This window comes from Engystomops pustulosus, chromosome 3 (assembly GCF_040894005.1).
Source record: "Engystomops pustulosus chromosome 3, aEngPut4.maternal, whole genome shotgun sequence".
NCBI classification, from domain to species: Eukaryota; Metazoa; Chordata; class Amphibia; order Anura; family Leptodactylidae; genus Engystomops; species Engystomops pustulosus.
This window is the reverse complement of record NC_092413.1, coordinates 195,770,341-195,793,003: the sequence shown is the minus strand read 5'-3', so window position 1 is coordinate 195,793,003 and position 22,663 is coordinate 195,770,341. Positions and strand designations below refer to the sequence as shown.

The following is a 22,663-nucleotide window of genomic DNA, read 5'->3' as shown; positions in this document are numbered from 1 at the left end:
TCTGCATCATACGGGTTCCTACCACGACATTACAACTGGCGACGAGGATAAACTATTATCAAGTAAAGGTATTTCAGTAACTCAGAAGAGCCACCCAGACTGTGATATAAGCATCCACCATGGCCTGTCTACCTGCATTCCCTTCCTTTGATGTGCACCAGTCCCAGGCAAACTTAGGAGCATGCTGGAATAAGTGGCTGAAACGCTTTGAGATATTTTTGCAAGCTATGAACATTACTGACAATGCAAGAAAGAAAGCCATGCTGCTGCACTATGCTGGAGAGCAGGTCTATGATATTTACACCACTCTGCCTCACACAGGAGATAACACTGACTATGAGCCATGTAAAGCAGCAATAAGCAAGCACTTCTCTCCATATACAAATCCAGCTTTTGAGGTTTTCAAGTTTAGACAGTGCAAACAGTCCCCATCAGAAAGCATTGCTGAATATCATGTCAGGCTCAGACATCTTGCTACATACTGTGAATTTGCAGACATTGACAATGAAATTCAAATGCAAATCATACAGGGCTGCATCTCTTCTAAACTAAGGAAGCAGGCACTGAGAGATCCCACTATGACTCTTACAAAGCTACTGGAGACTGCACATATAAATGATGCTGCAGAGAATCAGGCTAAACTCATAGAGACCAGGGCAGGGCCAGAGCAGCCATCGTATGTAGCAAAGCTCACCCAGAAACCGCACATGCCTCCTACACAGGGTACAACATGCTACAACTGTGGTGGTGCATATCCTCACCAGAAAACCTGCCCAGCAAAGGGAGCAGACTGCCATAACTGTGGGAAACAGAATCACTTTGCTAAAGTCTGCAGATCCTCAGCTAAACCACAAGGTCCTGTCCCTTATAAACAGCCAGTGTCACAGAGAGTCCATGCAGTGCAGCCAGTGCTACCTACTGATGAATCCAGCAGTACTTACCTATTCTCTGTCACAGAAGAGGGCTCTCATACTGTGCATGCAGTTACTAATCCCAAACAGGTCATCTTCATAAATGGCAGTCCTGTGGAAATGCTTGTGGATACAGGGGCATCTGTTAATGTCATTAGTCAAGGTGTCTATGATTGTCTTAAGAACAAACCTGCTCTGCAAAGTGCCAATCTGAAAATATTTCCTTATGGTTCAGCTACTGCCTTACCCCTGTGTGGTAAATTTCAGTCAGAACTGGCAATTGATGGGAAGTCCATAAGAGACACGTTCTATGTAGTGGACTGCACCGCAGACACGCTTCTCAGCTGCAGTAGTGCAGTGGCTATAGTTTTAGTAAAGCTGGTGAACAATGTCAACAATTCAAATGTTTCACAAGTTGTAAAAGCTAAGCAACTACTTAGAGACAAAGTATGGTCTCCAGGAATTGACAATAAGGGGGAGTCCCTCATCAAAGCATGCATTCCTTGTCAAGCAGCGACAGGGGTCCATACACAAGCTCCACTACAAATGACAACTCTGCCTGAAAGTCCATGGACCACAGTTAGCGTTGATTTCTGTTCATTGCCTGATCATTCTCACCTTCTAGTAGTCATGGATGATTTTTCTAGATTTCCAGTTGTTGAGCCTGTGTCCACAACCTCGGCAAGGGCAGTTATACCTACATTGGACAAGATCTTTTCTGCATATGGCATACCAGAAACAGTAAAAACTTATAAGGGGCCACCCTTCAATAGTGCAGACTTCAAATCTTTTGCCACTTATCTTGGGTTTACACACAGGAAAACAGCTCCATACTGGCCTCAGGCCAATGGCGAAATGGAACGTTTCATGCAATCTATTAGCAAAACTCTCAGGATTGCCACCATGGAACACAGGGATCTGCAACAAGAATTGTACAAATTCCTTAGAGAGTACAGAGCCACACCGCACCCCTCTACGGGCACACCGCCAGCAACTGCACTTTTTAACAGGACTTTGCGCATCAAACTCCCAAATGGCCCTTCAACTCCCATTGAGTCCCCAATGGCTCTCAAGGATTCCTTATCAAAAGAAAGGATGAAGAGATATGCTGATAGAGGCAAGGATCGCTACAAAAAGGTAGTAATAAATGTGGGAGACTGGGTCCTAGTTAAGAGGTTGAGATCTAGTGACAAACTGTCTTCCACATATTATCCTGAACCCTTTCAAGTGACTCAAGTCAAAGGTACCAGGATCACTGCGCAACACCATGGTCATCAGGTTACACGGAATGTGTCCCATTTCAAAAAGCTTGAAGGATATGATCCAGGAGTAGCTAGTCCAGAGTTGGACGAAGAGGAGTTTATTCCAGATAAAAGTGTGGTCCATAGTCCATCACCGGATTTGAGATTGGTTCCTGCTTTAACAACTCCACCAACATCTAGCTCAGAAAACTCTCCAAGTAGCCCTGACAGTGGCATAGCTCAACGCTATCCTAGACGAGAAAACCAGACTACATTCTTCAGTGAATCTTCTAACCACTTCTTCTAAGTTCTTCTAAGAACTCTAAACATTTTTTGCGGAATTGGACTGTTGTATTTATGGTCAATATAAGTGCCATGTTTATGTTTTTCTAAATTTTTGTAAGGAGGGGAGGGATGTGATGTTGTTATATGTGTTCTGCTAATATGTTTACTGTTAATGTGTTTTGCATGTTCTGCCCAGCAACAGTGATGTACTGAGGAGGAGGAGCAGTCTAAGTTAGGGCAGTTGTTACAGACAGAGCAAGGAGAAGCATGGAATAAAGTTGTCTCTGAGTCTGCAGTCCAGTGATCCAGTGTCGGTTCCTTCTGCATCATACGGGTTCCTACCACGACATTACAGTGGTCACATAAATAAAGATGAGCTGGTCACGCTAACAGCACATCCGCCAATATCCAATTGCTCCATCTCTGTATGTAGGCTGCTCAACTTACAGGGAACCTGTCATCAGCCCTTTTTCTGGCTCCCCCATGTCCCCATAGAAAATAGAGTGCACATTGCCAAAGAGTTTTTATAGTGTCCCTGGTCCCATGGGAGTGGCCAGTGAGGAGCACCCCCCCCCCCCACCCTCGGAAAACTGCTCCGTCATGCATCGATCGCTGATCACGCTCACTAGCGCAATGCTTGGTACCCAACTCTGTAGCACACCAAGCGTAGTGTGGTGCATGCGCAGATGGATGCGGAGACGGGGTGGCTGGCTGCACTTCATCTGCATATGTTCACACACAGGCAAAAAAAAAAAAAGCATTCAACAAGAAGAGGACGAAGCAGCATGTATAAACGTATGATCTCTTGACTGGGGGAATCAAAGGAGGGGGAGATATGAGGGACATGGGAGGTTTTTTATATTTGGAACAGACCCATGGCAGAACGGTTTCCCCGAGGGTGGGGGGACCGCTCCTCACTGGCCACTCCCATGGGACACTCGCTCCAGCCAGCTAGGTAAACGGTCAGCAAAAATTAACCTAATAAACCACTACCAGTATGTTATCAAACAGCTTAACATATTCCGGATCAGGGTTCTTCCATGGCCTAATGCGATGGCATCACCAAGAAAACCAACTTTGATGTAAGATGTAAACTGGCTGTATAAAGTAAAGGAGATGGAGAGTTTAACACTGAAGCCAAGGTCTCTCCATCCCAGAATGTCCCCCTCTGCTGTGATACACATTATACACTAGGCTTTAGGAGAGCCAACTAGAGATGTCCCTGGATGCAAAAGCTTCAATTATAATGGAGGGGACTTTCTTAGGTGGGGGGAGCTTGACTTCAGTGCAAAATTCTCTGCCTCTGTGACTTAATGCAACAAATTTACATATGATATGTAAAGGTGATTTTCTGGATGATGCCATTGTGCTGGAACATAACTGAAACTTGATCTGGGTGGTGGATGGTTAAGCTGCTTGACAAAATTTTGCTCATATTTTATTTATGTCAAATTCTTGCTAACAGGTTCCCTTTAACAACAGTAAAAGGGGTTGTCAAAAATAAGAAAAACATGGCTGCCTCCTAAGAACAGCGTCTCACTAGTCCTCTGGGTGTGTGTGATATTCACACTCGGTCCCCGTCACTTTGAGGAGGTAAGGAGCTGTTGTATATTATCGCTAATCCTAAGCAGCACAATTATCCCCACTATTCGGTAGAAGACGTACCTGAATGTTATCAAACTGCAAGCCTGGCATTGTCAGTTTCTCCTTATCGATAAACACAGGGTTGTACTGTTGAGTAGCTACAGAGATGAGTATGTTCCTGGTCTCCTCTGAGGGCAGCCAGGCGTCATTTCTCCTGTCCATCTCACTCATGTTAAGAGCCGTGGCAAAGGGGTCATCACTTCCAGCAAACACACTGTGAATTTGGGAGAATGGCTTAGGGGATTGGGGCACTTCCACTGAGGCTTGCGCTCCACTGGAATCAAGGTGCTTGTTCCCCATAAAGAAGCTGACAGCAGCGGGATCCTGGGTGGTGCCAGTATCTGGAGTTATGGGAGCAGGGCTCCGTTCAGGGGCGCTTGGTGCTGCATTTGGGTTACTAACAGAGATGAATGTGGATGAAGTGGTGAAGGAATCAAAAAAGTCTGCGGCTGGAGAATTGGTATTGCCGTTATCCGAGAAGAAGTTGCTCAAGCTGGGACTTGGCTGGACAACTTGTGTTTGAGACTTAGCAGCATTTCTCATCTCCATTCCGAAACTGGGAGATTTGACCATCTGAGATTCAAAGCCGTCATGGACCAAAAACGACTGCTGGGAATTAGACTGGCTGAAGATGGTGCAGACTGGGATGGTCTCCTCTGCTGGAGAGGACTTGGTGGCCGGAGTGACCAGTTCTTCCTTGTGTTCTCCTTGGGCCGTCACATCCACAATCTGCTTTTCTACCTGAGGCTGGATAAAGTCACTGCTGACAGTCAATGTCTCTGCTCCAGAGGCCTCAGGGCTGACGTCAAGCTCCGTATTATTCTTACTGTCTACATGGTCACTGGTTTCTCTTCCTAAAGTATCGCTGCTTTCTATTTCATCCACAATGTCCTGTAAGCAGCCAACGTCTCCAGCGTCATCTTCGCTGATGTTGGGAGAGTCAGAGATGATGACGCTCTCCATCATTTGCTCATTAATTCTGTCCAGCAAGTTGCCCGACTCTTCGGAGAGGGTGACATTTTCCTCCAATCCAAAAGTGTCGGCATCAAGATCAATGGTTTCATCCTGCAGGAGAATTTCCTCTTGCTCTCCAGAGGGATTGGTCTGTGGGAGCCCAACAACGGTGGAGTCTGATTCCGTTACATTGCCGGAGGACGACAGCTCATTTTCAGGGCTGGTATCAGGGTTTTCCATAGTTCCTGTTTATAAACAAAGAGCAGAACATGTGACTAAACAGATGTTAGAGGCAGAGCACATCTAACAAAGAGGGAGCAGAACATATGATCATACTGTGTCCTATGATCCCCATATCATCAATAAAGGAAATATACATTCAAAATCCATCATGATAAACCAGGGACACTTACTCATAGATCCAGGCACCATGACTGTGGTAAACTGCTTATATTTGTTATCCAAGGTCTCCTTCCTTCTAAAAACTACTTTTAGAATGATGCCAATGAGCCCGAAGGATCCCATTGCCCATCCATGCTGCCAATTCACAGGCTGTTGCACTGTGCAAGGAGCACTTCCCCCTCCCACTGTATACTGAAACTACCTGTTTTGCGAGAGATTGCATCAGGCACAGGGTGAGGGGAAAGTGCTGAGCATGAGCAGAGGGGGAGACAGTGTAACAGCCTTTGAAGCTGCAGCACAGAGGAGCTCGGATAACACCCCCAGGAGCCCTTCGGCTTCATCAGGATAATTGTAAAAGTTGATTCAAGAAAGAAACAGCATAACAATCACAGCGCCTGCATCTACAGTGAAGGAAATAATTATTCCATCCTTGGCTGATTTTGTAAGTTTGCCCACTGACAAAAAGAGAGATAGAATATCAAAAATAAAATCCAGTAAATCACATTGTATAAATTATACGGGGGAAATTTATCACTGCCTCTTTGCCAGTTTTCTGGCAGTGAAATAATTGAAACATTTTTGCAGTGCAAGAATTTGCAATTAAAGTTGTGAATAAGCAAGGGGGCGTAGAGGGGAGTAACGGCCGGTGGAGCGGGCAGGCATGGGGGGGGGGGGGTGTTCCCTCCCCATGCCTGGTATCTTATGAAAACTACACCTCATCAGACCTGGTGTAGTTTTACTTGCCACCCGCCAGATACATCAAGAGAGACCTAAGCCTATTGATGTATGGGACGCAACAAAGGGGACGTGGCCGCTATCATACACCAAAGCAGGAGTGCCAGCATATGATAAATCACTTTCTATATATTTATTTGCATACAATGTCAGCACATACAATATCAGTGCTGCTACTCAACTGGCAGACAGGGAGTCCTTGCATCATACATGTGTATGCACTGCGCTAGATCCAGCACATTGGCACAAGGCTACATGTACATGAACATTGTGTATGTGACCTCATGTATTTCAATGGGCTCATACACACAGGTGTGTGTGCGTGGGTCAACTGCTCTGTCTCCAAGTCCCATTCCTCACTGATTTGTGGACAGTTTTCCTACTGTCATTGGCGCGGGAATGGACCTCACACATTGACAATGTACATGTTCATATGCAGGTTACCCTTTATAGTGGCATCAGGATTATCTATTGATCCTATGTGTCTCAGTATTCCCTACTGGAAGCAATGGCAACTGGAAAGAGCAGGGTAATGTGTATGGAGCCTTACTCAATTATCAGCCTCACAGGCGGATTCCATTCACTGACAGAAAGCAGAGATGTTCACAATGGAGAAGACGTTGCATTGAAAGTAAATCATACCACAGTAGCATTGCTATGCAATTATACTAACCGGACTGACGTACACAGAACCATAAACCATATACATCATACAGCATACGTGACAACAAGGGTGACGTGTACAAACCCCCACAACAGACCTACCTGACACCCTGCACCGGGCTCGCCCACCTCAGATGATACCGGCACCCACTGCGCAGGCGCAAATTCTTGCCGAGCCCTAGGGCAGCAGCACGCAGGCGTCAATTTTTAGACAGACGTGTATACGCATGCGTGACTTGCAGTGCGCAAGTGCAGTAGTTGCTCTGTGGAGCGCAACCAACTTTATTTACAAAGATCGTCAGCTTGGAAACCAGGAAGAAGAGCTTGTACGGGAGCCGTAGTGAGTCAAAATAGATCATTGAATGTAACGCATAAGGGAGTTATTGACAGTGCAGTGACTAGTAGGATCGTGATGGAGGACGATGCACCTGTTATCTATGGGCTGGAGTTTCAGGTAGGTACTGCTACTTACCTTAGGTGGATATGTTTATATTATAGCAGCAGTGATGCGGTGGTTGGAGAATTTGCCATCTTGCAGACATAAAGGACCCGGACCTTCTGTTACTTTGTATTAAAAATCTTTATCAAATTGTTATACAATAATCCATGAATCAATTTCTTCTGTTGGGTCTATATTCTGCATTGTCCTCAAGAGCTGTAATCATAATTCTGCAGGGGATTCTGTAATTTTCCTATGATGGAGGAGACACTTATTTCTTCCTACACATTGCTGTACAGTCCCTTATATATAAACTACAACTCCCAGAATGCAAATCGTCAAAGCAGAAAATGGGAAAGTGGGGCAGAAAATGGGATAGCAAGGAATTCTGGGAGATGTTGGCTCTGAAATCAGTTCTGCAAGTTCTGTGATTTAATTCTCCAACCAATTAGCCAGTTGGGCAGGGAGAGGGCAGTGCTGTATCGTGCAGTGGGGCATTGCTGCTCAGCACCTTTGAGCTGTCTATAGTCTGCACCCATTTAGGCGCAGGATATGGTGCACTTCTGCTCCAGGTCAGACCTGGCGTAGAAGAGCCCCAGCGGCGTTGAGCATTAATGCTCTTCTCTGACGGCCAATGGGATTTATCAGGAGACCAGAGCCTCCTGATAAATCTGGTGCGTGCCAGGACAGAATCATACGTTGGCACAATTAGAGCCAGTGTATGATAAATCTGCCCCATGGAGTTTTTTATTTGACTGTACAGTATATGATCTTTATTACAGTCCAGGTCAATACCGTGCATACAATGTTCTGAGACGCAATGAAGACTGAAGTACCGCCCACAATGATTAAGATGCATTCATAGTATTACAAGGAAACACAAATTACGGGCTAATATACCAGCAATTCTGCTCATGTAACACAGCAAAGCATACAATACAAGTCACGTGGGAAGAAGGCGATAGGGAGGGGAGATCACAGGCCCCAAGCTTTATTGAAAGACAGACACAACAAGAGGGAGAGGGGCTTAAATTAACACTCAAGTCATAACTAATTCATTGAATTATACCTTGTTCAGGACCTGAAGGGGGGACCATGACTCTAGGTTCCAGCAAGGATCTAGGAATAGAATAAAAATGTGTCATGCTCCTCCCTTCAGGCCCTGCACCATGTATTATTCAATGAATTAGCTGAGTTCCTTTTCTTCACTGACATACTGGCTGTCACGGATGTTGTAGTCCATCCGCATGACATGGACTAACCTACTGCAATTCCTGGACAGACGTTTCCATCGTATAAATAAGACGATAAGTTCATAAAGATCCAGGCTTTCTGCATAGCCATAACATTGTCCCATCCTGGAGTAGACTATAGAACACAATATAACACAGCATGGTTGTTCCAGGGGATCCAATGGACATTGTGTAAATTGGCACCCCCAAGGTGTAAAGTAGTCTCCTCCTCCTTGTAGGTTAGTGTGGGGGAAGTAATGGGTTTGACACAAGTTGCAGGTGTACATGAATGACTGGAAAGGCAAGCCCCTGATGGCTTTCCATGACAAGTACTTGTGCCTGGTCAACCCGTTGCATGACACCTCCTTATAGAGTTCATAGTGACTGCAATGAGCACAGGAACATACTCAACAACAACTTTAATGACTTTGTGGATTGTCTTAGACTTCCACAAATCGGGGTTAAGGCCCCCCAGATGGTGCACCTTGATAATCTTGCCAGAGTACCAGGGGTTGTCCCAATTGTAGGGGAAGGAGCTGTCCCAATTGTAGGGGAAGGAGCTGTCTCACATGTCCCTTCTGAGACCTCACCAGAGGAGCAGGAGCATAAACATTCCATAAATCAGATAGGGGAGGGTTCCACTTCTGGGGTCCTTCCCTCCGATTCTAACTAACAGGATCCATGCACAGTACTCACTTGGGCACCACATACTTACCTGTAGGCCACCTAAAGTATGGCATGTTTTGCTGTGGCTCACCTGTAAGAATTAGCATACAAATTTTGTTGCAAAATCTCATTCACGCTTGTTGTATATTGCATCCACCAGCGATCTCACATGAGAAAATCAGCGAAAATCAACAAGGGGGATCTTCTTAGAAACCATTCTGTGTAGGAGACTTCTGCATCCACAGATGTGCACAGACAAAGCTCTCCTAGTAGCTACACACAGAGAGTTTCACATGACCTCACCCATCCAGGGTAACAATTTATGTTCTTACAGAGGTAAGCCAGGGGAGACAGCTACTGCTGGGACAGGCTAAACTGAGCAAAGAAACTGGTGGACATCGGTAATGAAAGTAGTTGTTTTGCATCCCATGAGCTATTGATTTAGAACAGAAGAGTATGGGCCATACAGATTGTAGCGCCATCTGGTCAAAGCCATTGAAGTCCTCTCTGCACTCAGAACACTGATTTTCTTGGTTGTGGGTGTTGTACTTCAGTCATTACCTACATGGTGCACTGACTCTTTATGGTGATGTATAAACCTTTCAGATTGTTTGTAGCCTGTTACATTTCACACATGGTCTGGCAACAATGCATTGTCCAACCTTAGGCCAGGGATGTCAAACTCATTTTCTCAGGGGGGCTACATCAGCCTTCTGGTTGCCTTAGGGCAGTGATGGCAAACCTTTTAGACAACGAGTGCCCAAACTACAACCAAAACCCATGTATTTTTTGCAGAGTGCCGATGCGACAATTTAAGCAGTAACTTATTACTCCCTGCTCTGTCACATGTTTAAATTGTATAGGCACCTGAGGACACAATACAGTAGAAGGAAGGAGAAGAAGTTTGGATTATCATTGTAGCTTCCTTCTAGGGTCCTCGGCTGCCTGGGACTGCAAGAGGCCTTGAGTCCTGTCTGGCGAACTCTCCACTGGGGTGATGGGGCGGGTGCCCATAGAGAGGGCTCTGAGTGCCACCTCTGGCACCCGTGCCATAGGTTCGCCACCACTGCCTTAGGGTGATGGCACACATGGCGTTTTTGGTCTGTTTTTAAGCAGTCCGTCAAAAGATGCATGTGTTAAAAAAACAATTTATCTGACCATGTGACCAGTCTCATTTACATAATAAAGAAAAGATGATTTTACAATGATTAATGTATGAATTGACTAGATAAAGGCTGGGATGGGATCCTTGTGAGCTGCTTCAACAGGTAGAGGTGACAGGACTAGTGACAGAGACCTGGTCGACTGCCATTTTAATTACAATCAGCCATTTGAGGGCAACCATAAAGCTGAACTCTCCCAGCAGCCACACTGTCTCCCCCCCAGAAGTCTTATTTCTACCAGTAGCCACACAGTCCCACAGTAGCCGCTGCACCCAGCAATCACAGTAACCCCCCCCCCCCCAGCAGTCACAGGCCCACTAACAACACTGCTCTCCAGTAGCCACTGTCCCCCTAGTAGCCACACTGACCCTCAGTAGTCACACTTCCCCCCCAGTAGCCACTGCCACCAGCATTCACAGTACTCCATTAGCAACAGTGCTCCCCCAGGAGCCCCACTACCCCCCCAGGAGCCCCACTGCCCCCACCAGCAGTAACAGTGCCCCACTAGGCACACTTCCCCTGCAGGACTCGCTATGCCCCCAGCACCCACTGCCCCTTCCGTGTCCCAGTGTGAGAAAAAACACACTCCCACGAAGCAGTGCCTGCAGCCATCTTCTTTTGTCCACTGCACAAGCCGGGTCTGAAACCGGCACACATTATGTGATGAAAGCTCAGTGAATAAAAGCTCAAGGAAGAAGATCAGGGTCAGAGACACAAGATCTGGGCCAGATAACACAAGGCCATGGGTTGGAAATGGCCCGTGGGCCTTGTCTGCAAACTGTGCCCTAGGCTTATACGCGAGTCAATAGGTTTCCCAGTTTTTGTTTTTTTTTGTAAAATTAGGTACCTCTGCTTATGTTCTGGTCCACTTATACTCGAGTATAAATGCTAAGCAGAACTTTTTGTGTCCCAAGAAGGAAAATATCATGGGGGAATAGGCATGGGGCATTTCATTCATTCACTGTCTGGGTTTCTGTCTGCATATGACTTCTACCTCCTCTTCCCCTCTCCCTTAGGCTGCATTCACACGACCGCAAGGGGGACGTATATACGGCCGACATACGTCCCCCATAGACGGCAATGGGCGTGCGGTGCCCTACGGGAGCGGTACTGTGCCGCACACGTGCGGCACCGTACTGCACCGTGCCCCGTGAAAAAATAGGACATGTCCTATTTTTCCAGGGCATACAGCGCCGTGCGCCATATATCCATATGGAGAGGGGCGGGGGTGAGCAGCGCTCTCCCCCTCCTCCTCTCCCCGCACGCTGCCGTGTGCCCGCCGTGCTACGGTACGGCGGGCACCAGTCGTGTGAATGCAGCCTTATTCCTATATCCCCCCCCATCTACAGTAATTATGTTTCCTTCACTGAACTGTATTAACTATTACTGTTCTGGCTTGGCTGTTTGACCAGTAGACGGGACATCCTTTGTGTGATCGAGCCACCGTTCATGTGAAAGAGCCCTTAACGCAATTAGAATTAAAAGTGATCAAAGGGTTGTACGGTCCAAAAAAATTTACCAACGAAAACATCTTACCCCACAAAAGTTGACACCTTACATCATGTAATAGATTTAAATTCTATTACAACCTAATAAAACCTATAAATATGGTATTACCGTATTTTCCGGACTATAAGGCGCACATAAAAACCTAGGATTTCCTTAGAAATCCAAACTGCACCTTATAGTCCGGTGCGCCCTATGTATGGAGGAGGGCAGCGGACCCTACTTACATAGGTCCCCGCTACCGGAGACAGCAGATCTCCAGCGGGAACTGCAGACCACGCGGCACGAACAACAGACGCCATAGCGCAAACCAACTTCTGCCGCGTGGTCTGCAGTTCCCGCTGGAGATCTGCTGTCTCCGGTAGCGGGGACCTATGTAAGTAGGGTCCGCTGCCCTCCTCCACCTGAAGGGACCCCCTTCCCCGCTCACCTCTCCAGTCTCCGCTCCGGTCGGTCTCCACTCCGGTCGGTCTCCGCTCTGCCACGCCCCCGGACCCTGCGCCTTATAGTCCGGTGCGCCTTATATATGGAATTATTCCATATATAAGGCGTTTAGTACTGATGCGCCTTATAGTCCGGTGCGCCTTATATATGGAATTATTCCATATATAAAGCGTTTAGTACTGATGCGCCTTATAGTCCGGTGCGCCTAATGGCCTGGAAAATACGGTACTGTGATCATACAGATGCAAAGAAGAAAGTAGAGGTGTTCTTTGGAGTGCATAGTGAAAGTCATAAAAACAGAGCCCAGCATTGAATATTAAATACTGTTACTAGGGAGTACAATTTGTTACACAGAAAACTAGCAGCTATAAAGCTGTGTATATGGAAATATATCTAAATCTATCAAATCAGTACGGAAAAACCAACTAAATCAAGCATGAACAACCAGGGACCCTTTCTCATAGATCCTGGCACCATGACTGTGATAATCTTATATTTGTTATCCATGGCCTCCTTCCTTTTAATCACCTTATTCTAATGAGCCTAAAAGGCTCTGTGGGCATTATCAGAGCCTCTCTGTGCTGTAGCTTCACAGTTTGTCTCCTCTGCTCCCTCAGCACCTCCCCCCTCCCTCACAGCAGCAGAGAAGGTTTCAGCACCCCCAGTGGGTGGGGGAAGTTCTCACTGCACAACCTGTGAATCTGCAGCATCGAGAGGCTCTGGGAACACCCCCAGGAACCCTCTAGGCCAGTGGTGGCGAACCTATGGCACGGGTGCCAGAGGTGGCACTTCGAGCCCTTTCTGCGGGCACTAAGGCCATCGTCCAAGGACGAAGTTCACCAAACACTGAATCTTCCTGCAGTCCCAAGAAACTTAAGAGATGCTGCTCTCAGCGCTATCTTAAAGCGACACTTCATTGGCTGTTTGGAACTGCAGGGAAAGTAAAAAGGTGTTGACAGAACTGCCTTATCTTTGGAGGTCATCCTGCTGGACCCATCGTTCTTCCTGTACAGAGAGTCCCTGGAGAGAAGCTACAATGATAGTTTGAATTTGCCCTCCTTCTGTCAACTGTATTGGTGGCCTCAGGCGGCCGATACAATTGAAAGATGTGGAAGAACAGGGAGTAATAAGTTACTGTATAAAAGTCCATGCTGGCACTTCACGGTCAGTAAGTGATTTTGGTTGTAGTTTGGGCACTCGGTCTGTAAAAGGTTCGCCATCCCTGCTCTAGGCTAATTAGCATCATTTAAAAACTTGATTTTAGAAGTAAGAATGCGGTGGATAAGATTACCTTTGACACATCTTTGTATATGGAAAAATAAACCAAGGGGTTAAAACATTATTATTGGAGGAGGTCTTTAGAGACTGTGGGGGAGATTTATCAGGAGTGTCTGAGGTAAAACTGTTCTAGTTGCCCATGAAAACCAATCAGAGCTCAGCTTTCATTTTAAAAACAACTGCTTGAAAAAGGAAGATAACCTCAGATTGGTTGCCATGGGCAACTGGAACAGTTTTACCTCAGACGCTTCTAATAAATCTCCCTCTGTGTATGTATATACAGAGATATAAATCTCCCCTGTGTATGTACACTCACCGGCCACTTTATTAGGTACACCATGCTAGTAACAGGTTGGACCCCCTTTTGCCTTCAGAACTGCCTCAATTCTTCGTGGCATAGATACAACAAGGTGCTGGAAGCTCCTCAGAGATTTTGGTCCATATTGACATGATGGCATCACACAGTTGCCGCAGATTTGTCGGCTGCACATCCATGATGCGAATCTCTCATTCCACCACATCCCAAAGATGCTCTATTGGATTGAGATCTGGTGACTGTGGAGGCCATTTGAGTCCAGTGACCTCATTGTCATGTTCAAGAAACCAGTCTGAGGTGATTCCAGCTTTATGACATGGCGCATTATCCTGCTGAAAGTAGCCATCAGATGTTACAGGGTACATTGTGCTCATAAAGGGATGGACATGGTCAGCAACAATACTCAGGTAGGCTGTGGCGTTGCAACGATGCTCAATTGGTACCAAGGCGCCCAAAGAGTGCCAAGAAAATATTCCCCACACCATGACACCACCACCACCAGCCTGAACCGTTGATACAAGGCAGGATGGATCCATGCTTTCATGTTGTTGACGCCAAATTCTGACCCTACCATCCGAATGTCGCAGCAGAAATCGAGACTCATCAGACCAGGCAACGTTTTTCCAATCTTCTACTGTCCAATTTCGATGAGCTTGTGCAAATTGTAGCCTCAGTTTCCTGTTCTTAGCTGAAAGGAGTGGCACCCGGTGTGGTCTTCTGCTGCTGTAGCCCATCTGCCTCAAAGTTGGACGTACTGTGCGTTCAGAGATGCTCTTCTGCCTACCTTGGTTGTAACGGGTGACGATTTGAGTCACTGTTGCCTTTCTATCAGCTCGAACCAGTCTGTCCATTCTCCTCTGACCTCTGGCATCAACAAGGCATTTCCGCCCACAGAACTGCCGCTCACTGGATGTTTTTTCTTTTTCGGACCATTCTCTGTAAACCCTAGAGATGGTTGTGCGTGAAAATCCCAGTAGATCAGCAGTTTCTGAAATACTCAGACCAGCCCTTCTGGCACCAACAACCATGCCACGTTCAAAGGCCTCAAATCACCTTTCTTCCCCATACTGATGCTCGGTTTGAACTGCAGGAGATTGTCTTGACCATGTCTACATGCCTAAATGCACTGAGTTGCCGCCATGTGATTGGCTGATTAGAAATTAAGTGTTAACGAGCAGTTGGACAGGTGTACCTAATAAAGTGGCCGGTGAGTGTATATGTGCTATATGTAACCTGCACGCTGTCTGCCTTTGCTCTGTCTTTGTGGCAGACGCTCTCCTCATCCTATTCATGTCACATTGCTCTCCCGATGCTTCACCAGGACTAATTACCTCCAGATTATGAGACCTGCTTGTTAGGCGTCTCGCTATATCAAAATACACAGCTCAATGTGGATCAGCTGCTTTCTAAGCAATTATTTTCCCTGGATTCATGTAGGGAAAGCTAAATTATTTCAGGTGGTTTATTACCATCTTCATTTTTACCTATGAGATTAATTCTATAACACCTAGGGTGTAATTTTATCAGTCCCATAACTAAGCCTGTAATAAAATACCCCGCTACACGCCATGATTTGAGTGTGGCGTCGGAGTGGAGCTGTAAAGATGCCAGACGCTTCTATGCATTAGAGTCGGGGATGGCGGCTTTTTTTAGATTCACAATTTCATTGTTTTCAATGTCTTGTTTACTCCCGATTCCCACCGGACCCGTATCTATGGGACTAAAATTTGGATGGGTTTCTTATCTAGTAAAGTCAAACTTTTCAGGAAAGTTTTGGGTGATTAAATGTCGGCACCAGATTCCCTAATTGCAGGCTTTGCGTTCTCTTTGGAAAGATAAACTATGAAATTTTCTGTCATTTTGTGCCCCACTTGTGGGGTTTGCGTTGCTATATTTTTTCAGTGTCTCCTCTGTGACGGTAAGGGATGGGTTTTGACGCCCGAGGCTGTATATTTTGTTATTGATTTTATCCAGGTCGTAGTTACTATAATTTAATGCTCGAGTTGAGGGACTGAAAATTTTATATTATCATACTACTATCTATACTGTATAGATGAAAACAGGGAGTCGTGCCTTGGCTAGGCTCTGGGGATGGCCACCAATTTACAGTTAATAAAAAATGCTTATCTAATAAATGCCCTGTGTACGCTTATCTTGTCACAGTATGAGTACACAGATCCTGTGAACTTCAACCCTTCAGCCCTAAGGGGCACATTTACTAAAAACACTGCAGTCTGTACTACGTGCAGTTTCCATGTGTAGTGTGCAGGGGGCGCCAGATTCAGGATTTCTAATGTCCGTTCTTCATGAATCTGGCGCCCCCTGCACTGCTCCGACACAGTGCACCATTTTTTTTTTTTGGAGGGCTTGTGACACACTTCTGTAGGACTTTGCATATTAAATCTGGTGCACGGTCCGACTGTTCACCGGAACGCACCCTTCAGTGCAGAAATTTCTGTCTCATGAAGAATACAGCTGCCGCAAAGGGAGACACAAATGTGGCACGGACATTTTTTAAATACCTGTGCAAGCAGTTTGCACTAGTAAATGTGCCCCTAAAGGTGGTGGCACACGTGCCGTTTGCGTTAATTTAATGCAAAACACCGGCGGTTCCTGTAGAAACGCCGATGCGATCGGGCCGCGGGCCGCCCCGGTGGGTGCGGCTTTGTCTGCATTTGCAAACTCAGACAAAGCAGCACGTCTGACATCACCCTCAGCATCTTGTTAAAGGACCCAGGCCTGAATCCAAAGAATTTGGAAGAACCAGTAAATTGGAGAAGAGGAAAAGACACTGGTGGGCCATTGTCCCATTCCGGATGAAATGAATGTATCTGAAGATGTTAGTGGATCTATGATAGGAATTTATTAGTCTGACATTGATGTGTTTTGGCCAAGGCTACGGTTTCGCTGTGTGCACTTTGTCCCTTCTTGCTGCGTTCTCAGTTCGTAAGTTTACATTTTCACAGCAGCTTACACTTCCAGAAATAACGAAAAATGGATTCAAAGCAGCTAAACACATGGTAAACCTGTAAAAGTGCATGCCTTTTCAATATATTTAAAAACGCATCATGAACGGCACCATGTGACCGCACCCTTAAAGCCATTCTGCAAATAAGATCTACTGAAAAAAAACCATAGAAGTCTACGTCTTTCCATCCCCCGAATATGCCACTGTCCATATGAGGACAGCGACATCACGGGGTAAACCCCCCAACCACTGGCTGCTGCTGTTCACTCCTCTCCCTACATTCAGGGGAGAGGATGAGTCCTTACCACGTATGGCAAAAATTTTGAACCCAGCCTTAGCATAGCTTGGAGCAGTGTGAGAATGGAAATTTTTTATATATGCAGAGGGCAGCATGGTGATAATGGGTAAAGGCTGGAGCTCTCAAAGGAGGCAAAGACACAGGTCCATATACACACATATACACGCAGAGACATGTCTGATGGAACAAATTTAGTGAAAAGTGGCCAACCCCTTTAAGGATAAGGATTTTTTTTTTCCCTGACCATGGGGGGAAAAAAATTGACTTTGATGTTAGCTACCTATAGGTGGCACTACAGACATACTGGGGCACATTTACATATATTCCTGCAGGAGTTCACCGAAAGTGTGTTGTCCGACGATAATGTACTGTGCTGCTATTCACTAAGATTGTGCGCCCGATATCCTGCATGTGTCGCTTCCCCGCTCAGGTCCAACAGAGCTCAACTGCTTCTTCCTGGTGTATGTAAGTGCTTGATCTTGAAACACAATTTGAAAGTTAAATCCCGCGTTCAGTCCGAATCAGTCGGATCATCTGACGGCACACACCCTAATTTTTTTTTTGCAGCTGTGCCAAAAAAAAACCGATTGTGCGCCACAATCCCAGCGCAGACACTTAAAATAAATACCTGTGCAAGCCGTGTAATCCCCAAAAAATGCAAAGTCTAACAAAAGTGAGCAGATGGTTGTGATAACTCCTGTCAATCTAAGATTTCGTTTTCAGTTACTGAACACCCAAAACTTAAATCGATGGTGGTCCATTAGGGGTTGCGGCTCAAAAAGCGGACCCACGTAGCTGTGACATCTCTATTCTATATGAAGACCATGGTGCTAGCTTGCACAGAGTATTAGTTATTACTTTTTGATGTGAAGACATCTCTGTAGCTTTAAAATAGGCAATTCCACAAAAAAAAAAAAAAACCCCTACAAAGGCGGCTTGTGATCAATATTGAAGCAGCCAGCAGTGTGCGGGACCCCTCGCCGCGTCTGTGTGTGGTGTCTGCTGGAGATGCGGAGCGAATAATAACGTGGAAATCAAGATTACTTGCACTCATCCTGCCCTTTGCCTCCAGCAGAAACCCAGTGACCCGTTAAAGAGAGCTTGCTCATGTTATTTGTCAGAGAAGCATCTATCTATTTTTCTATGGTGAAAACACTTGTTGATTAAGTAGATTTGATACGGTCGTGATTGTGCGGCTGGCGGAGAGGTCAGGGATGTGCCGGCGAATTGATTGAATGGCTTCTTTCCTTGATTAAATTGCATAACAGACTAATATTTGAGATGCTTGTAGGGTTATTGCGATCCCAAATAAAGTTTCATGTTGATGGTTTTTCAATGTTATTCTTTAATGATGTTTTCTCAGCTCTCCGCTACTTCATATTTGCCTCGTCGGATCACTTTGCCATTTATCTTATTTTAATTTTTCTTGTGTTTTATAGACGCACAGGGAAGCGCTGAGATGAAGGAGAAGGAGTAGATTAAAAGCACATTTTTGTGTAACGCTGAAAAAATGTTCAGAATAGAGGAGACGATTTTAAAGTGTGTGGAAACTTTTGAAAAGCATTTGTATGTCCTTAGTGCAGATGATCCTAGTAAACTTTGTAAGGTTCTTTATTATTTTACCTCTTCCTGTCTTCCTTATTTAAGCAGTTTGTGTATATTAGCTTTCTGTCCCGTAACCACACAGCTCCCTATAATTACCATATACACCCCCTATAATAACTATATTAACTATATACAGCCCCTATAACAACTATATACACCACCTATAATAACTATATACAGTCCCCTACAATAACTATATACACCACCTATAATAACTATATACAGTCCCCTACAATAACTATATACAGTCCCCTATAATGACTATATACACCACCTATAATAACTATATACAGTCCCCTACAATAACTATATACAGTCCCCTATAATGACTATATACACCACCTATAATAACTATATACAGTCCCCTATAATGACTATATACACCACCTATAATAACTATATACAGTCCCCTACAATAACTATATACAGTCCCCTATAATGACTATATACGTCCCCTACAATAACTATATACAGTCCCCTATAATGACTATATACACCACCTATAATAACTATATACAGTCCCCTATAACAACTATATACACCCCCTAAAATTTTTATTTTTCGGACTATAAGGCGCACCGGATTATAAGACGCACCGTCAATAAATGCCTGCTAAAACGCCTAGGCTCATATATTTATATATAAGGCGCATTGGGTAATAAGGCGCACCTGATTATAAGGATGAATGACCAGCAGGTGGCAGACCTGTGCACAGTTCAAGGCAGCTGTTGTCTGTAAGTATAAAATGCGCACTGAACTATTAGGCGCACCTTTGATTTCTGAGAAAATCAAAGGATTTTTTGTGCGCCTAATAGTCTGAAAAATATGGCAACTAACTATATAGAGACTCCTATTATAACTATATATACACACACACACACCCATAATAACTATATACAATCCTAGGTTAAATTATAAAATTGTACTCACCTTCCATCGTTCCCCCAATGCGCGCCAACCTCCTTCCCTTCCCTTGGTGTCAGGGTGGATATTGGAGGTGTACCAAGATGGCGGCGCTCTGCTGCAGGCGGTGCCGTGACATCACACGCTGCACCACCAGTGGCAGGGCGGCGCCATCTTGTTGAAACTCTGATCGTTTTGGGCAGTGAAGGAAACTTATTGTTCCCTCACTGCCATAGACTGTATTCGGGGCAGGTCTTTTGGGTATGGCCTGGGCAGCCCGGACCCACTGCGGGCAATTCTTGCGGTTGCATAACGCCCACATTTGGTGGGGGTCCCTTCAAGGGCAAAGTGGTGGGGGCCGCGAGGCCCCCCCCTATAATCCGGCCCTGAAAATATGCTAATGAGCCGGAGGCTTTGAAGGATAATTATATATGCACACCTCTGCTATTTGAAGTTGAGCTGCACACTGCGGGTGATGTCACAGGGACAGGACCAGGCTAAACCTCAGAGAGTGGGGTCGTTGGGGTCGTGCATATTTCATTATTCTTCGTAGCCAAGAGGCGCTCCGGTGACAGACTGGGGCGCTTCCAGCTCATTGGCGTGTCCTAGCTTGTTTGTGCAATGCTATGGAGTTCCCAAAAGGCTGCTCACCTTAGGACTATATTGAATAAATGCACGTCTTCAATCATGGGTTTCAGATTCTCAGGGGAAAATTGGTACATATGGGCTTGCTCTTATTAAGGGGGTTGGGTTAAGGTTTGCATGCAGGTTTGAGCATGCGTCTTGCTGCTCCATTCAATAGAAGTGGAGTGTCGAAAATTGCAGAGTACATAGACACTGAATGGAAGTGCTGGCACCGGCCTCTTAGTAGATTGGGCTCAATCTATGCGAGTTCGGACCATAGATCCCGCTTCCCATCTGACAAGTGATGTGAGGCTCAGGGAAACTGGTGGGGATGGGGAGATGTATGTGACTTCTCCACCAGAAAACTAAAAGAGAAGGTATAATGAATTTCTGCCGATGTCTGTTGATGGGGGTAAGCCCCTCAAATCTTTTAAATAGAAGTGAGAATACAGCAGGAAGTGCTCACACCAAAAGTGCTAAGGGAGCAGGAGGAGGGTGATCTGTAAAGCCAGATGACAGAGGGGCTAGGGGAGCCCTTTGGACTTTTTAGCATAATTTTAAAAGTTGATATGAGATGGAAGGAGGCCATGGATGAAAAATATTACCATATGATTACCACAGTCACGGTGCAGGGATCTATGAGTAAGTGCCCCTGGTTTATCATGATGGATTTGATGGTGGATCCTTAGAAGATCTCATGGCCTTGACAGTGGTTATAGTTGCATGGACCCAAAGTCTATGCTAGATATGAAATCATCTATCGGTGAATAAGTGTTACTGCACAGGACAGGTGCCTTCATCAGGATCATATATATAGATAGAGAGAGAGTTAGATATATATACAGGCGGTCCCCTACTTACGGACACCTGACTTACTGACAACAGATAGTTACAGACAGACCCCTCTGACCTCTGGTGAAGCTCTCTGGATGTTACTGTAGTCCCAGACTGCAATGATCAGCTGTAAGGTGTCTGTAATGAAGCTTTATTGATAATCCTTGGTCCCATTACAGTAAAAAATTTTGAAACTCCAATTGTCACTGGGGCCAAAATTTTTTTTTGTCTGGATCTACAATTCTAAAATATACAGTTTCGACTTACATACAAATTCAACTTAAGAACAAACCTCCGGACCCTATCTTGTACGTAACCCGGGGACTGCCTGTATATATATATATATATACCTAGTAATGCTAGTAGTAGAACATCGGCGGTTACCTGTGTTTCCCCACGCGGTGTACACTATGCAGGGCCATGGTTTTCTCTCTGCAGTGACTGATAATAATGGGATCCATGATGCTAATGTGACCGGAGTCTACTAGATTGCATTTTAGCTTATTTTTTTTCCCTCCTAGTCTGCATTCCTGCCAAAAGATCCGAATTTCTCTGACGACCGCGGTGATTAACATGCAAATGAAAGAACTCAATCACATCTGCTTAAAGTCTTTAGATGTCACACTTGACTTGGTAAACTGTTGTATGAGCCGGTATGGGAAGTCTCATGTGATCGCCCAGAGACTGAGTCTCTTCATATTTTTCAAGGTATTAGCGCATATGTTTTTCTGAGGCCTAATGAAAGGAACAAATAAACCCTGCTGGGTTATCCGTTGGTTTAGTCAACGTTATATCCATTGCCTACTTTCTTCTGATTTATTTTTGTTGGGTCATTGTGTATTGAATATATTATTAGTTCTTCTGGGACCCCATTAAAGGAAACCTACCATCGGAATCCATCATGATAAACCAGGGACAGTTACTCCTAGATCTAGGCACCGGGACTGTGGTAATCTTCTTATATTCGTTATCATTCTTCTAAAATCAGCTTTTAAAATTATGCTAATGAGCCCTTTGCCTGATTACTCTCTTGATGCGCATGAACTAAGGCATTTAGCTTTTTATAGTGTCACCCCCTTGCCCGAGTACTTGCCCCTGGACATTCATGAGAATATAAAATTGTAGCTTTTCTATCCCATTTTGTATCCCATAAGTTCATTTGGTCTATTATTAAATTATTTATTCATTGACATTGACCTATCTTGTCCCCCGATCTCTGCTTTAGGCAGGACCGCTTGCCCATCTGTTGTAGTTCCTGAACTCCTTCCCTGATCTTAGCCTTTCTACTGTTGCACATGGATTCAACCAACCCTGATTATCGTCCCACTATGATTACTGCTGATTATATGATATATATGATGCATGATATCTACTGTATTTTTAGTACCCTCTATCTCTAATTTCTTGAAAAATCATGAACAAAAATCATGGGCATATTGTACAAATTGCCCCAAAAATCCTATTTCAAATCCAATAATAATGGTCTATCAGGATCTACTTGTGTCCATCATATAATGGCCCATCAAGGTCTACTGTTGTTCATCATATAAAG

General features: G+C 45.1%; 2 protein-coding genes across 5 annotated transcripts in view; one reads left to right on the top strand and one right to left on the bottom strand.

The window, feature by feature from the left end:
* Positions 1-7,095, bottom strand: part of TRAPPC12 (trafficking protein particle complex subunit 12) — a 74,596-nt gene extending 67,501 nt beyond the window's left edge. The window contains exons 1-2 of one of the 3 annotated variants that reach the window (XM_072143506.1): positions 6,938-7,095; positions 4,103-5,280 (exon numbers count right to left, since the gene is read on the bottom strand). In XM_072143506.1, the coding sequence (XP_071999607.1) occupies positions 4,103-5,275 (1,173 nt within the window). In that variant the 5' untranslated portion in view covers positions 5,276-5,280; positions 6,938-7,095. The other 2 variants (XM_072143505.1, XM_072143507.1) reach the window with 2 other exon arrangements.
* EIPR1 (EARP complex and GARP complex interacting protein 1) overlaps positions 7,020-22,663 on the top strand; it is a 131,965-nt gene continuing 116,321 nt past the window's right edge. Inside the window, exons 1-2 of one of the 2 annotated variants that reach the window (XM_072143508.1) lie at positions 7,020-7,289; positions 21,633-21,819. In XM_072143508.1, coding sequence (XP_071999609.1) covers positions 7,258-7,289; positions 21,633-21,819 — 219 coding nt within the window. In that variant the 5' untranslated portion in view covers positions 7,020-7,257. The remainder of the gene's footprint in view (positions 7,290-21,632; positions 21,820-22,663) is intronic. The other variant, XM_072143509.1, reaches the window with a different exon arrangement.